Genomic DNA, 16422 nt, shown 5'->3' with positions numbered 1-16422 from the left:
AGAGAGAGAGAGAGAGAGAGATGGTTGAGTGAATGGATGGGTTGATGAATGAAATGTTGTTGTAGTTGTTTATACAGTAGCCTTTGAGCATATATGTGCCCTTCATTCTAATGCTATGTTATTGAAAGTGGAGGTCTTCACAATTTTGACTGGAAGAGTGGCTGGAATGATGGATAGAGAGAGAGAGAGAAAGAGAGAGAGAGAGAGATAAGACTCCTACATTTCTTTAACACCTTGTTTTCCCCTCCTCCCTTGTCTTTTGTCTTTTCTAAGAATGTTCGTGGATGTTAGATGGGCTATCAGGGTGATGATAAATCTTCAAGCACATAGGTGCCCTCTCTCTCGTAGGGATATGTTCAATATGAATTCATTCTTGTATTATATTTAACCTTCTTTTTTTCATTCAGGGTGCTCACAATGCTATCAAGAATCTGAACAGTAAAATCACTAAACTGGACACTGATGCCCTCAAGCAACAGGAGATTCTCTACAGTCAGGTTTGTTATTTGTGATCATAAATAATTCAGGCCCAATCAGCACAATTTAAATCTTGTACTAAACTGACTGCCACAACCTGCCTGTCAGGGTTAGTCCGGGCTGCACCAGGGGGAAGCGCCTTTCTGTAGCGCCATAGCTTTTTGCTACCATCACTGGCCAATCAGTTAGTTTTTTTTTTTCTACTTTATTTTTTAAACAATAAATATGCTTTAATCTTCTTGAATGTTCTATTTTTAGCATCCATCACCAATATGTCACTTTAATCTTCTTGAATATTCTATCCATCACCAATATGTACATAATCAATCTGAGTTGTTTCCGAGTTTTTGACCACTTGGCACAAAACTAGTCTATAAAATTTAATCTTTTCTTTTACTTTCTAGAACTAAATCTTTTCCTCTCACCTTCTGTCTATACTGGGTTAAATCTTTTTCTCTCACCTTCTATCTATCCCGGACCAATTCTTTTTCTCTCACCTTCTGTCCATCCAGTACTTAATCTTTTTCTTCTCACCTTCTGTCTCTCCAGGACTTCACGCTGCAGCAGTTGGAGCGTCGCTGTATCCGCATGCAGGGTGAGCACAACACGGAGGAGAAGGCACAGCTGGAGGCAAAAGTCAATCAGCTACAGGGTGACCTGGATGCCAAAAACCAGACGCACACGCTCCTCACGCTGCAACTCAAGCGGCTCCAGGTATGTCGTATTAGTTATAGCAAAGATAGTACATAACAAGATGGGCCACTCAGCCAAAAAAGTGACCGCCGGAAGTCCACTCTTTGCTTCAGATGGTGCTGCAGTCTGTTTTGAAGCTCTCTTTCGTTTTTCCAGAAGAAGAATAGGAAAAGCACCTCCTTGCGTGCGCAGATCGACTGCTGTTCATCAGCAGTTCAGGTTCGTTCTGTGCAGAGTTTTAGGGTTTTTTTTATTTTAATGACCTCTCGCCTTTCATTTTAAAGTCAAATTAAATGAAGAAAACAATCACCCTTCCTCCAGAAGAGGTTTTTTGTCAGCGTAACCATTTTAAAAAAGCGTTCTTCCGAAATTTATAAAAAAACTTGCTAGTTTCACTTTGATTTTTTAAACTCAAGTAGGGTAACTCTGTTCGCAAAGGGTGCGCATTTGCGAAGAGGGCGCCACCGAATTTTGAGGACACTTTTTTAATTGGCTCAAAGAGAGGAGTGGCCCCTCTTGTTATGTAGACTCTTTGGTTATAGTAAATTTGTGTTTTTTAGTTTGTCTAGTGAGAGTTTTACGGCACTCGCAGCTTCATAAGGTCATATGAGCACATAAAAAACAAATTGGTTGCATTCACAGTGGTTCACAGCACGGCTTGGGTTTTGGTCAATGATCAGATTAAATGTTAATATCTTACATCTTGCAGTTGGTAATGATGTTTTTTAAATCTCATTCCTGAAGAAGCCCAAAACGGTGAAAAGCTGAACATTTTTTTTATAATGTCATAAAACTTCAATTCACGTTAACTCATCTCCATCTACTTTTTGTTTTTTACTTTTTACACTTACACAATTATTTTAGTTACAGAATGAAGGGGATGAGAATGATAGTGGTAATAATAATAATGGTACTGGTGATAATAGAAATAATGATATTGATGATAAAAGAAAAAGGATGATGTTAATAATGGTAGTAATGATACAAATATTATTTTTTAATATAGCATTTAATGATGAAATGTAATAAGAATACCAATCAAATACCTTTTGATGATGATGATGATGATGATGATGATGATGATGATGATGATGATGATGATGATGATGATGAAAATTATAATAATAATAATACTTATGATAATGATAATGATAAAAACAACAAGAAAAAAAATGATGATAACTGTTAATATTTAATAATAATATGATGATAATGATAACTGAATGTATGCGTTCCCACTTCATGTTAGGCACTATGTACTTCACAATTTCTACATCTGACTGTTTTTGCCTTTCCTTTTCTTGTCTGTGCCTTTATATTGAAACACTATTCTTTCAGGACTTATATATATATTCACCTCAAGTATAATCTATTTTTGCCATTTAAACTAAACTAGGCTCTGCATCCTAATCGACCTGCCAATATTGTGGGTCAAATATATATATTACGCATGTTATTATGATAGAGCTAATATGATTTCACAATCCTTGGATAGGGATGAAATTGTAAACATCCAGTGCGTCCTGCAAGAATATTCCTTAAAGATTGACAGTGGCAAATACTGACAACCTTTATTTTTGTTTTCCTCAGGATGATTTGCGAAGAGAGAACCGCGAGTTGGAGGAAACTCACCAGGAGAAGGCTGATCTCACAGTGAAGATTGATGAGCTCAACCTGTACAACGAAAACTCTGAGGCTGAGCTCAAACGCATCATCAAGAGCAAGCAGGTGAAGACTTGTTGCTGGTTTCATTAAATTTGGTTTTATTCGGGTGTATATTACAAATATATGTATATATGCTCACACATTTATGCAAACATGCACACAAACATGCACACACAAACACACACACACACACACACACACACACACACACACACATACACACACTAACTCACATACCTTTCACATATTGTTTAAAGATACTGTGCATGCTCTTAAAAGGATCTTGCTAATCGTTAGAAGATATTTTGCATTTTTCAAAAGATATTTATAGACATTTTGCATATTGTTAAAAGATGTTTTGTGTCACTGTGCAAATGTTGTTGTGTGGATTTGCTTCATTTGACTTGTCAAACATGCTCCCACAGAACCTTATGGTGGATGAGAATCTCTTGAAGCTTGAGATCAAGAAACTGCGGGAACTTCTCAACTCTCGGGCTGATGATGTTATGTCGTTGGAAAAAAGGAAACTACAGCTTGACACGGTGAGTACAAAATTCCTCTTTCATGAGTGCAATGTTTGCTGGGTACTACAAGAAATACTGGGTTGATTAGCTACCTCAAAATTACCTTATTGTATGGGGGGGGGGGGGGGATTTTAGGGGAGAGGCCAAAAGTCATTTGATAGTTTAAGTTTGTGAACTTTTCAAGGCTGTCTAGTGTCAGCAATAACGGAAGTATTAGTTATGTCGTTTTCAAAACATGATGTGTTCCAGATAGAGGAATTATAGCAAGAATACTTCCTATTACTTCACCTGGACCAGAAGGCTTCTTGAACATCTATTGACCTGGTGGGCCTGTTTCAGCAATCTGAACTGCTCATTTATTTTGAGTTTGCAAATGCAGGATTAATTTTTGGAGTATATTGGGTGTTGGCAAGTAATATTGTTTCAATTTCTTACAGGTTGGTGGCATTCAAAAGATCTTAATAATGTTGAAAGTGCTTAAAAACTTAAACTCAGATCGAAACTATATTGATCAGAGGATACATGCTGCTTCTTTCTGTGTCCCAACCACCCCCACCCCCCACCCCCTCTCCCTATGGCTTTAAAAAAAAAATGTATGTATCTTCTTGTGACATGTTAATGATTCAGTTCATATCTTATTAAAGAATCTTTTCTCATCCTCTTGTGGCTCGTGCTTATAATTTCCCTCTCATCACTGCACCCGTTTGCGACCTTTGACAGGCGATGAAAGAGCGCCACCAGGAAATCAAGATCCACAAGGAGATGCTGACAGCACAGGTCAAGGCCACAGACGAGGAGCGTCAACAAATCAGCGCAGAGCTGCATGAGAGAATCTCAAAAATTGACAAACTGAAGAAAAGGTAAGACTGCTGTAGGCTGGGCTTTTGTTGTTTAAAATGTTGTTGCATGTCGTGCAGAGGTTTTAGAGAGGCACTAAGGAACTAACTATATCTGTAGGGAAAAACAAGACCAGTGTGATGTAATGAAGTTTTGATCTTTAGATTCTTTTTTAAAAACTAAGGTACTTAACATTGACACCGTTTAAATTATTTAGGAGCAGGCTTCAACTCTGCTTATCTGGGTCAAGTTGGGCTGAGACAGATACAATGTCCCAGCAGAAAGATTGAGGTATTTGATAAAAATTCTCCTTACACTGGCTACAAGCTCCGGAGGTCTTCTACGTGCATTAGGGAAGCACCTAACTGCTACAACACAGACACTGGTAGAAAGTTTTGTCAGTCAACATTAAAAGTCAGTTTTGTGTGGGCAGAAATACAGAACCAGCATTCAGGCCTTTGTGTTGAACCTTAGTCAAAAGAGTTTTCTTGTTAAAAGTAGAAGTAATTTCATTTTTGGTTTTGTTTATTTTATTAGTATTACGTAAGTGCAACTTGTTTTATGTTAATGAATGAAAATGAAACTGTAGATCATTTTTGTAAAAGGCAAACACAATTCTAGGCACTGTACATAAATGACATAGAATTTAAACTCGATGAAGCTTGTGAGTCACCCTTGCACAACTGTACATTATATGTAACGTTTTCTAAAAGCTCATGTTTCCTTCACAGGTTTGAAATCCTAATGGTGTCCATGGCCCCTCCCGAGGGAGAGGAAGAAAAGTCTCAGGCTTATTACGTCATCAAAGCTGCCCAGGAGAAGGAAGAGCTACAGGTGTGTATGTGTGTACATGTGTGTGTGTGTATGTGTACATACATGCGTGTGTGTTTGTGTGTGCTAGAAAGGGAGAGAGAGAAGAAGGGTGGAAGAAAAGTATCTGGTTTACCAACTAATCAAAGCTGCGGAGAAGAAGAGTTATAATAAATAGAAGTATGTGGGAGTATATTGAGAGCATTCTCACTCCAAATGTAATTATTATGATAATTATTATTATTATTATTATTAATATCCCTATTATTATCATTAATATTATTAGTGTTATATTTCCATTAGTTATAATTGCAGCAGAATCAGCGGTAGTACGCCTACATTTTAATAATTCTTAAACTTCTCTTTATCATCATCATTTTGTCATTATTAATATGGTTATCATTTATTATAAATTTTTGTCTGCTATTGTAATTGATATTTGTTTGTTAACATTGTTGTAGATATTGCTGCTGTTTTGTTCTTTTGAAGACACATGAATAGTCTTTCACAGTCTTTCACTGCTGTCAAGCTGTTCCTTTTTCTCTCCTGCTCATGACTCGTGACCTTTGATTCTGTACACAGCGCGAGGGAGATGACCTGGATGCTAGGATCAGGAAGGCGGAAAAGGAGATCAGAGCCCTGGAGAACACACTGAAGTTGATGAATGGCCGCAACGAGCAGTACAGGAAGAGCTTCAACAAAATCACAGACTCGAGTAAGTTCAGAAAACAGAGGAAACCAATGGATAATTAGCATAAGTGTGGCTCTGTAGTGAAATCAGGTGCTTGTCGAAGAAACCAACATTTATTTCTTCGACCCATTAGGCAATTTTTATCAATTCTTTTGTTTACTTTACTACCTTTAATGTCTGTCTGAAAACACATTTCTGTGTGGATTTTACTGGAAAAAATTGATCAGAGGCAAAAAAAAAAGTAAATTTGTTGTTTTCAAGGACACTTAAGCTTACCAAACTTTGGCAGCCATTTTTTCGCTAATTTTTCCTCTTACACCAGGTGACCCCCACTTCCTTCAATTGCAAATATCTCGACTTTTGTTCAAGATAGATGGGTATTTTTTTTTCCATCAAAACCAAGACAAATGAGTAAGCTTTATGATGACACCAATAACTCTATATGCCCAAAAAATTGACAAGTGACTGATTCCAGTGTGTCGTGACACATCTTGGTTACCAGCCATCCTGTAACTGGGAAACCTGGTCAGTTCCACGGCTGCTTACTTTACGATCTGAGAAAAAGTGTACCTTTCCCCAAAATCTTGGAATCAGTTTTATTCTGATGTACACATGCTCACCAGGGGATGAGAGAATGTGTGTACTTTTGACAAATGTTTGAAGAATGAGGATTAGACACAGAAAGTTAGGCGGGTTTTGCCTTAGTAAGAGTTTTACGGCACTTGCTACACAATTAGGTCATATAAGTGCTGAACATTAGAGGTATTATAAGAGAGTAACAGACACAAATGAGAAGGAGGAGAGATAAGAACAAGAGATTTTTATAGGGAAGAAGGAGCAAACCACGCCAGAGCACCCTAAAAAAATGTACTGGTTTGCTGTCACGTAGATATCTAGTTAAGGCTGTACTGGGGCCACCACAACACCGCGCAAGACTGGCCATTATTTGAAAATCACAATGTTTTCAATTGGAAAAAGGGAGGTCTTTCTTTCTCTGGAATCTAGTTGGGTTTTTTCCTCAGAATTGAGAAAGTTTTACAATTCTCGATCTTTCATTTTAGTGTTCATTATCCATGTGCTCACCTATGATGTATTTGTTTTTTAGAGTAAAATTTTATAATCAAAACAAACAAAATGACAGAAAGACAAAAGTAAAGAAACAATTTTATCACATGCTCTGACTTCCTTCCCGCCGCCCAGGTGATGAGATGGATGAGAAGAGACAGCTGGATGAACAGATGCGTGCAGTGATGGACAAATACAAGTACAAGAGGAGACAGATACGGGAGTTACAGGATGATCTCCATGTACGTACACAACGCTCGGCTTAACTTTTTTGTGTCATTGGCAATGACTGTTTAGTTTACATTCTCCTTGATGGCAACACTGCTGATAAAGTGTACTTGTTGTTAAGGATGATGCTACCGGAGTATCAGTTAGGCAGTTTGCTGTTGCACACAAGAGACCTGAGTTCAATTACCGAGGTGGGGGGAGAAATTTTTATCAAGTATCTCAAATGTCTTTTTTATGAGATGTTGTATCCATCGCGGCCAGAAGCCCACCTCCTAAATGACCTTAACTGTGTTGATGGTGGTGTAAAGACACCTGCAATTTTTTTTTTATCCTTTTTTTTAAAGGATGATCCTTGATACAGCTTTTTTGTTGCTGTTGTCTGCACTCAATAAAGCTCACTCTTCATTGTTCAATGTAATGTTATAGGCCCCCGCCAACACAATATAGATCTTTCAGGAGGAAGGCTGCTTTGACCCTGCCTGTTTAGACCTACTCAGGCTGAGCGTGCAAGTGTTTGAGTGTGTCTGTGTGTTCATGTTGACTAATGCCATATATGTGAATCTAGTGAAAGAACATTATTTTCTCCAAGTAGTAGATGGGCCTTGTCATAATGTTATGTTCCAAAAAAAACTTATGTGTGCTTTAAAGAAAAATGAATATAGATATAAAAGATATAAAATGGTTTTGTTTTTGAAAACACACTATAATGCAATATTTTCGCAAAATAGGGTCTATGTGGGGGGGGGGGGGGGGGGGGTTCCTTGCTTTACTGTTTTTTTGTAAGATGTGAGTCACTTTTTTTCTTGCAAGTACAGTAGTCTGTGCCTAAGATCACCCCACTTACGATTCTGGTTTACTTATGATCCCGCTGTTTTAAGAAAACAGATGGTAATTTATAGAACAAAAACCCAGACGAAGGTAACTGATCAACCAAGCAACAAAAATTTGTGATCGTTGCACTGCCCATTGCACTACAGACAATGCCTACTGTTTATACAGTAGACATTGACTACAGGTCATCTAATCAAGAGAATATGATCACATCTCCATTATAAATCTCGATGAGTGGGTACCGTGTTTGTCTTGGACAACATCACATTTAGGTGTGAACTCGTTGATGCGTTTGTTTTCCCCAAACATCCCACTTGCACTTGAGTTCTCCACCTAAGCTTACATCTCAAGCTGGGAAGGCAGGGGCTATGAGTCTGCATCATTTGAGATCACATCGAACTATGAACTCTTTGGATGCTTTTGTTTTCCTGACCATTACAGCAGTGTTTCTACACCTGAATTTGCTAAACAGACTGAATTTTAATTGGTGCAGTCATAACACTATAGTGCATTATGACAGAGACGGCTTCACAAATGGAAAGCTATAGATTTTGAACAAGTAAAGGGGAGGAGCAATACGATCAGCGTAGATCTTGAGACTCAAGACTAGCTAAGTGGTTAAGTGAACAGTTCATGCCCTATGTCATTGTGATAGGTCATGAAGGTTGACCACTCTTTGCTCACCATAAGTCATAAACCCACCTAAGGTTCACATCACTTCATTTGATAGTAAGGGGATAGGGGACTATTTCACCGGCTGCTCATGGTGGATTGGCAAAGATCCCGTTCGCCTAAGATCCTGCATTTGCCTTGCTCCCAAGCTCCGGTATCTTAGGCAAAGACTACTGTAGTGCATAGTTACTTCTTCTTTACTCTTCCACTCTCCCATTGTCGTTTCTGTCTATCCATCCTGCTTTTTTATCGCTCTAAATGGCTGTTATTTTTCTGACAGGCGTCACTTCACTCAGGCTAAACTAAAGATCACTTCCCGCTGCCTTTTATTGTGTGGATAACTATCTGTCTTTCTGTAACCAATACTACATCAGTGTGTTTTTTGTTCTTTAGTCCAATCCAACAGATGATCTTGATTTCTGAATACTATTTTCTACCCCTCAGACAATGAGCTCAACTCTAGACAACCTCACCAGAGATGAAGACGCCTATGTGGGTATGATTGATGAGAAAAAGGTGAGTGTTATGGAGATGTTGTTGTTACCCTTACTAATCACCCTTGGAGCCCCCTCCCTGAGAGCAGAAGGAAACATGGTGTAATGCAAATGTCACCATTTTTAGGATGTCTTGTGGTATCTCAAGTAGAAAAGTTAACCATCTAGAATCATATGATCGACACTTAAGCACAAACAACTGCTAGCAATCATGTTGCACTATTTTTAAAGTGGGATTAACATGCTAAAGGACGCTCGTTTGACCATCATGGTACGCTAGTGCACTCTGTGATAATGTCCATAAATTAAATTTAACATGTCCATCTCTTACAAGATGTTGCCACATGCTGTAGAAAATAAGGAATGTGTTCATGTTACCAAAGCTAAAAACTGTGAAAGTACTCTTTTCTATGTTTTTAGTGTTTTTTACCCTATTTTCAGAACAAAATTCTTCAACTGAACAAAGAGATTGAAGATCAGAGGACAAAGCTAGAGAGAGTTGCAAAACAGGCGAGTCCTTTTTTTTTGTACAAAATGTTCTTCTTATTTGGACAGTGTAATGATTTTCATAAATATAAATTATACTGTTTGTAAATTTGGTTCCTATTATGTGGCTCACTAAAAACTCTGGAGTTCTGTGAGAATGTGTAAGTGCAAGTTGTTTTGGGATTTTTTTTTTCATTTTTCCAGAAGATTTCTTTGTTTTCTTCTTTTCTTGGGTTCATTAATATTGAACTGCTCTAACAAGATATCTGCTGCTGTTGATGTAATGTATTTTGAAATAGTTCACTTTTGTGGGTTTTCTTTTAAGTTTTTTTAAAAATTATGTAAAAGAAAGATGCAAGTCTTAGATTGTGTATTTATCATTATCAATGCTCTTTCTTCTTAGAATGTACGCTACTCGCGTGAGTTGAGGTCTGCTCGCAAAGTGAAGGAAGAATTGCCTGAAGAGGTAGGCTCATGTGTTGTTTTAGAATTGTTCAACTGCTTCCCCTAATGGAGAGAGCTGCTTGTTTGTTTGTTTGTTAGTGTTTGAAAGATTGTCATGTTTGCTTGCAATGAAAGTCAAGAAGACAAACATTGTTTGTTGGTTTCTTGGAGTTGCCTTAAACAGAAAAACTTAGAAGCAGAAAAGAATATTCCATCTTAACTAATTCCGTCCATTCGGCCGCTGACAGTGGCTCTTAGTTTTTCCACTGCATCCATTCGACCGCTGTGAGCGGCTCAACGAAGTCCGAAACAAATGTGCACTTTTTAAAATAGTTCCTACTTTTTAAGTTGTCGAAAGGAAGTAGAACTTGTAAACAAACCTGACCTCAATCTCTGAGTGCGAATATCGATCGAAATTCCGCGAAATTCTTGCAAAAATCTTTGTTTTGTTGTCGCTATGTAGGCTAGATCTAAGAGTAAATAACACGGAGCCTGGTATAAGAAAAAAGCCCTTCAAAGAAAGATATTCAACTAAATTTGTGAAATTCTTGCATGAATGTGTGCTAGGGTGATATGGCTACAATTTTGTGCTGATTCCTATGGATTATAAGGACTTGTAGAGCTGAGAAAATGTGGAAAGTCGAAATTTTCGAAGAGGTGTTGCGCAATTTCTTATCCTAATTTGTTTTTGTCTGATGGAATTTACAAAACAAACAGATTATAGGTCATTGTTATTGATATAAACAGATTCCTCTATTGATTCCCATCACTTTGGTATATGACAATACCTATTAGAGTAACTTAGAGCTTCACAGTAATGCATTAAATAGATGAACCCCAGGTCTAAATCTGAACAAGGAAAAATCATTCTGTCCAGAGCCTGAAAAAATCATGGACGGAATCAGTTAACACTGACCTTCCAATTTTAATGTTTACTTTGTTTTTGCTTGAACAACATCCAGTTTGGGCTTGCCAATAGCTCAGTTGATATCGTGCTGTGAACTACAATGTTGATAAGTCCGATTCAAATCCCTAACAGGGCATTCTTGTACTATTGTACAGGGAGTTTTCATGGCTCTTCATCCATATATAATATATGGCATTCAGTCAGAAAGTACAAAGATTATTTTGCCGCAGTGGATGGCTATTTCCAATTATGATACATGATTCTATTAATATGCTTATTTTTATGTAAATTTTGTTGAAAACGATGAAATATTTGAAAATGCCTAAATTTGGATAATACTCTCTCAAAGTTAAGAAAACTCTGTCTATCATCATAAAATTCTGTGGGTTTTTTACCCCACCAGCGTGACTTCCAAGTGAGGGAGCTTAGAGAATTCAACAAGACAGCCATGAAGATGATTGGGGAGGCCACCATGCACTACCCAGACATGATGGAGGCCGTTTCCATGTATTTTGCACAGGTTTGTCTACTTCCTCATCTGGTCCCTCATTGGCTACATCGTCCCGTTAGCTCTGTCGTCCCTCATTAGCTACTTTTACATCATAAACCATTTGCTACATCGTACTTTGTTGGCTACATCAACCCCTGTTAGCTCTGTTGTTCTTAATATATGTTAGATTGTTCCTTTTTAGCTATGTTGTTTCTCATTTGTTATGTCGTCCCCTGTTAGTTACACCATCCGTCATTGGTTATTTCATCACCTGTTAGTGTTAGCTACATTGTTCCTCAATAGTACATTGTCCCTCAATAGCTACATTGTCCCTCAATAGCTACATTGTCCCTCAATAGCTACATTGTCCCTCAATAGCTACGTCATCTCCTGTTAATTACATCGTTCCCCCCCCTTAGCTGTGTTGCTCCTTATCCCTAGGAAGTAATCTATATCATTCCTCATTAGCTATATCATTTTTCACTTGGTACTTGTGCATCACTCCTCCTTGGTTTTTTTTGTGTTTGTTACTCCCTTGTAACACCTCTTCTCTCTGACACTTACAGTATAACATGTTGACAGCTCAGTGAAATAAATATATATTTATCTTGAATAGAACTCAAGATGTCTGCATTTGAAGGAAGTGAAGGCCTGGTTTCTGTTGTGAAATTAGCGAAAAAATGGCCGCCAAAGTTTGGTAACTCCAATAGCTAAAGAGTCTTGGAAAACTTTAAAATGATCTATTTTGTGCCTTTTATCAATGTTTTTCAGTAAGATTCACATGGAAATGTGTTTTCATGTGGGTATAAAAGTAAAAATTCGATTAAAATTTCCATACTAGTGGGAAAATGCCCATTTCTCGGATTTCATTATTTTGACAAGAGCCTGATTTCATATGTATAACATGTGGGTATCTCTTTCTCCTCCGACCCACAGAGCAACCTACCGGCACCATCTGCAAGCAGCGTCCCAGGCAGTGCACGAGGCAGCACACGCTCCAGTGCCCGGGGAAGCCCCGCCTCCAGCATCAAGAGTGGCGGCTCCGCCACGCCTGTCAATGTCGGCTTTGACGGTAAATTGGAAAATTGGAATGTGTGATTCGGGGATAAAAAAGGACAGGGGGGAGACGAAAGGGAGGAGGTGGTAGGGTGTGGAGCAATTAATCTGAATACCGCCTTGAGGATCAAATAGCTGCAAATTTGGATTTGAGTGGTTGTTTAGTCAAAAGTAAGTAAGAGTATGGGTTTAAGTCCCCTTTCTTTGCTTCTTTATATGTCCCCATTGACATACTTGGATGACTTATGGGGAAAGGGCCTCTTTCACTTAGTCTTATGCATACAATAGAAAAAACCCAACCATTATACGCCTGACGCACAAAGATACGGTAATAGTCGATAAGTGCATGAACACAGTGAAACAGAAAGAAACAACAGTGACAGAAAAGAAATAGGACTCAACAATGACATCTTCAGACCACCCATTTTTTCTTTTCTCTCATTCAAAGAAGATAATGTAGAATCTTTTCAATATGAAATTCATGTGATTATGAAATGATTTAAAATTCAAATCTGTGGGCATTTGTTTTTTAACTTTTTTCTGTATTGTTCTTTGCATTGCTACTTACTACTTACCTCAACACAAAATCTGCTGTATAGGAAAACATTTTCTGGTCCTGTGGAGTTCATGATATCAGGGATTTACTGTCGTCTACAAGCTGTTAAAATGTTCTAAGCTGAGAAAGCAACATTGTTTCAGGGGAGAAAAAAAAAATTTATTCCTGTACTTTGGGTATCTTTTTTTGCTTATTTCAACATTAAGAATTTGAGTTTTGCCAACATATTTGTTGAGCATGTGCTGTCAGTATCATAGATTAACTCACTAGAGACGTTTCACGCAGCATTTGTGAGCACCAGTATTTTCCAGAGAGGCAGTCCACACATCTCCTGCGAGTACACGTTTTGCATTTTTTCCTCCATAAAGTATGCTCACAAACGCTTCGTGTAGTGTACTCTCTCTTCTTACCATGCAGCCGACCTGTGTTTAGTTTCGTGCAAAGTTTCACCGGAATTGGCAGGAAACATTTTGAGTTATCGAGCTGGAAGGAAAGTTAGTCACACTGAGGCCCTACTTTCGTTTCTCCGACTGGTGTCTGTTCTCGCAACACTTTGTCAGCATGGTACGATAGCAGCACATTTAGGTTTAGTAAGAGTTTTACACCACTTGCAACTCAGTAAGGTCATGTAAGTACCGAAGATTAGGTGTTACAAGAGAGTAACAAACACAAAAAAGAAGGAGGAGAAATCAGGACGAGAGATGTTTGATAGGAAAGAAGGAGCAAACCACTCCAGAGCACCCGCCAACCACCAATTTGGCAGCACGAAAAGCAAACATTTTTCAAGTGTTTGACGACTTTGACTATTCAGAAAATTTTGATTTGATATTTTAGACCATGGGGATCCTGATTTCAATGTAAATGAGCATCAAAGCACTGATTCTGATAGAGAATGTTCTAGATCTAGACTTTCTAAATTCCGCTTTGTCTGGAGTTGTCTTTTTTTTCACACTGAAGTGGATTAGACAGCTGATACATTTATAAGGATTACGATGTCGATTACCTGCCTATTCATGAGTTTGGACTTTTTATTTATTTTGAAACTCAAAATACAACAAAAGACACACATAAAGTTGATTTTCGTGTGTTTTGTTTGGGTTTTTTTTACACAAGACATTACGTAAAAAAAAACATTTTTGGCAAACAACAAATTTTAGCACATTTTCAAAAAATCATTTCTAGAAACTATAAAAGATATTGCCTTTCTGGGGTTTTTTGTGTCCTATTGGGCATGTTTAGATCTGTTATGTGTGTAAAAATGGTGGTTGTATGTCTTTGGGAAGGGTGTTGTTTGAAATATTGAAATACCCCCCAAAAATGCCAGTCTCCAGTGCATGTAGACCCGAAAAAGCCCCAGTCTCCACTGAGTTAAGAAACTGCAATAAGAAAAAATCCAAAATTTTGAACAGCTAACCAACCATAAAGATATACATTTTTCGTTTTTCAGTGGGAGGATCACCTCGAAGCTCAGTCTCCAGCGCTCGCAGCCAGGCCTCATCCCGACGTTAACGATCCCCATATCATGACATCGCAGAAAAATATCATACATCTGTAGTGTCTGTCAACAAATGTGGGGCCTGTAAGTCACCACAGGTAGAGGCCATATCACAGGAGATGCTGTATTTTCCCTGCACAAATGTGTACAAAGCAGAGAGGGAAAACTGACTCAGTTTTAAAAGACAAAGTTAATGCAGGGTTAATTGTGTCTCTCCACAAGACAGACTGACAGGTCTAATCATGAGTTGGTTTAATAATGTAATTTACCCCACTGGATAAATGTGTGAATGTTAAACATGGTCTTTTGAAATGTCAACATTTTTCAGGAGGGAGAATTGAAAAGATAAGCTGAAAAATCATTTTATACGTGTAATGTACAGGCTATATATCTGAACGTGTCATAACAAATCGTGTGAAAGTGGCTCAGTTTTGATTTTGAAAATCACAAGAGCAGACTATATTTAAATGGCACATATCAGACTGTACATTTTTATGTTGGGTGATGAAAGAGAAGAAAAAGCCGCATCATCGTGTAAAGTTTACTTAGAGGAACTGTTTGAATCATGAGCTGGGTGTAAGAAAAGTCACAGAAAACAAAATGTTTAGTCCTTATTTATGATTTTCAGAAATGTGCCAAATGTTCCCTTTCCAACCATAATATGAAAGCTTTTTTTTAAATTTACGCTAGCTTTCTGGTAGTGGTTGTTATTGACGTTTTACAGTCATTACTAGTGTGAACTGTTTGATAATTGAGAGTACCCATTGCATGCTAATGTATGTTTAGGGGTCATTTTTTCTTCTTTCTAAAGCATAGCAAGTATAAAGTAAACAGTATTCAATGTTCTTGAACTAAACATGTTACTTATTCAGACATTGTGTGGGAGTTTTTTGTCGTCTTTTACAAAACAATTTTCTTTATTCACTTATGCTGAGCAGCTGTTGAACAAGGCAATGTATATATTTAAACATTCCATCCTCCCATCTGTGATTATTTTTATTTGTGACAATGAATAATAAACCATTTTTTAAAACTTTCAACAAATGACTTTATTCATTTTTATAGATAGATTTAGAAGTTTTCTTTCTTCTTTTCAGCATATAGTCTAGTCTGCACACCATGAAATCGGCAAATCATTGAAATCTTTTCATTATATCCGAATTTGTTATGTGTGTATTTTACTTTTTTAGATACATAGAATGTACATGCATTATAAAAAAACAATCGAGGTGCTGAAAATAATTTTGCTGTGGTGTATTAGAATGTAATGTATGTATGTATATTGTATATTTGCCTGTGATAACCAAATGTCATCAAGAATGAAAATTGAGAAGACATAAGGTCTTTGACAGGATAAGCAATTTTAGTTATGTTGTCCTTTAAATTTTTCAAATATCTGGAGAAGCAATGACAAATTTTGCCAGAGTTGGTAAAGAAATACAGTAGTCTTCGGGAGGGCTCCTGAGCGTGTGTTTATACGGAGCGTGCGTTTACATGAACCTTTGCAAGGGGAGGAAGGGACGCAGTCATCTTAATTCCTTATTACTCTAATGACCTCCCTTGGAGTGGGGGGTCATTTTGGTCGATAATGTGACGACACGTGACTGTTTTGTGAAGGATTCCCCGACAGGGGTTAAGAATACAAAGGCGTTGATGAGTGGGGGAGTGGGGGAACAAACTCAAAGTAATGAATATGCATTATAAACGTCGGGAACAGATAGCCTAAGAGGAAACTGTTGGTGATAGTCATAGAGACGACGGACCGGCCACGTGGCTTTCCAAGCGACCACCCCCGACCGTAAATTCATGCAGAATCATCCTCGAGAAACATTTTGTCTTGAGATTCGTTGAACAAGTATGTTATAAGTTCTTCGAGCGCAGCTTATTAGGCTTACTTGGCTAATCTTTAATCTTATAGAAGCCTTTCTATGTTTTACGCATTTACGCATTTCGCGGATCAGGCCTAGATCTAACTAAATATTACACGCAATCACTCAAACT

At 37.8% G+C, this 16422-nt stretch overlaps 1 protein-coding gene across 1 annotated transcript in view; it reads left to right on the top strand.

The window, feature by feature from the left end:
• The window catches only part of LOC101857587 (coiled-coil domain-containing protein 39), a 23537-nt gene extending 8076 nt beyond the window's left edge, over positions 1-15461 (top strand). The window contains exons 10-23 of the mRNA XM_005105274.3: positions 408-497; positions 1027-1191; positions 2761-2898; positions 3261-3377; positions 4080-4219; positions 4928-5030; positions 5589-5721; positions 6898-7004; positions 8938-9009; positions 9429-9497; positions 9877-9939; positions 11228-11344; positions 12251-12386; positions 14374-15461. Of these exons, the coding sequence (XP_005105331.1) occupies positions 408-497; positions 1027-1191; positions 2761-2898; positions 3261-3377; positions 4080-4219; positions 4928-5030; positions 5589-5721; positions 6898-7004; positions 8938-9009; positions 9429-9497; positions 9877-9939; positions 11228-11344; positions 12251-12386; positions 14374-14435 (1512 nt within the window). The 3' untranslated portion in view covers positions 14436-15461. The remainder of the gene's footprint in view (positions 1-407; positions 498-1026; positions 1192-2760; positions 2899-3260; positions 3378-4079; positions 4220-4927; positions 5031-5588; positions 5722-6897; positions 7005-8937; positions 9010-9428; positions 9498-9876; positions 9940-11227; positions 11345-12250; positions 12387-14373) is intronic.
• The last annotated feature ends 961 nt before the right edge of the window (positions 15462-16422 follow it).

Source organism: Aplysia californica, unplaced genomic scaffold, assembly GCF_000002075.1.
Source record: "Aplysia californica isolate F4 #8 unplaced genomic scaffold, AplCal3.0 scaffold00461, whole genome shotgun sequence".
Lineage (NCBI taxonomy): Eukaryota > Metazoa > Mollusca > Gastropoda > Aplysiida > Aplysiidae > Aplysia > Aplysia californica.
This window is presented reverse-complemented; position numbering and strand designations above follow the sequence as displayed.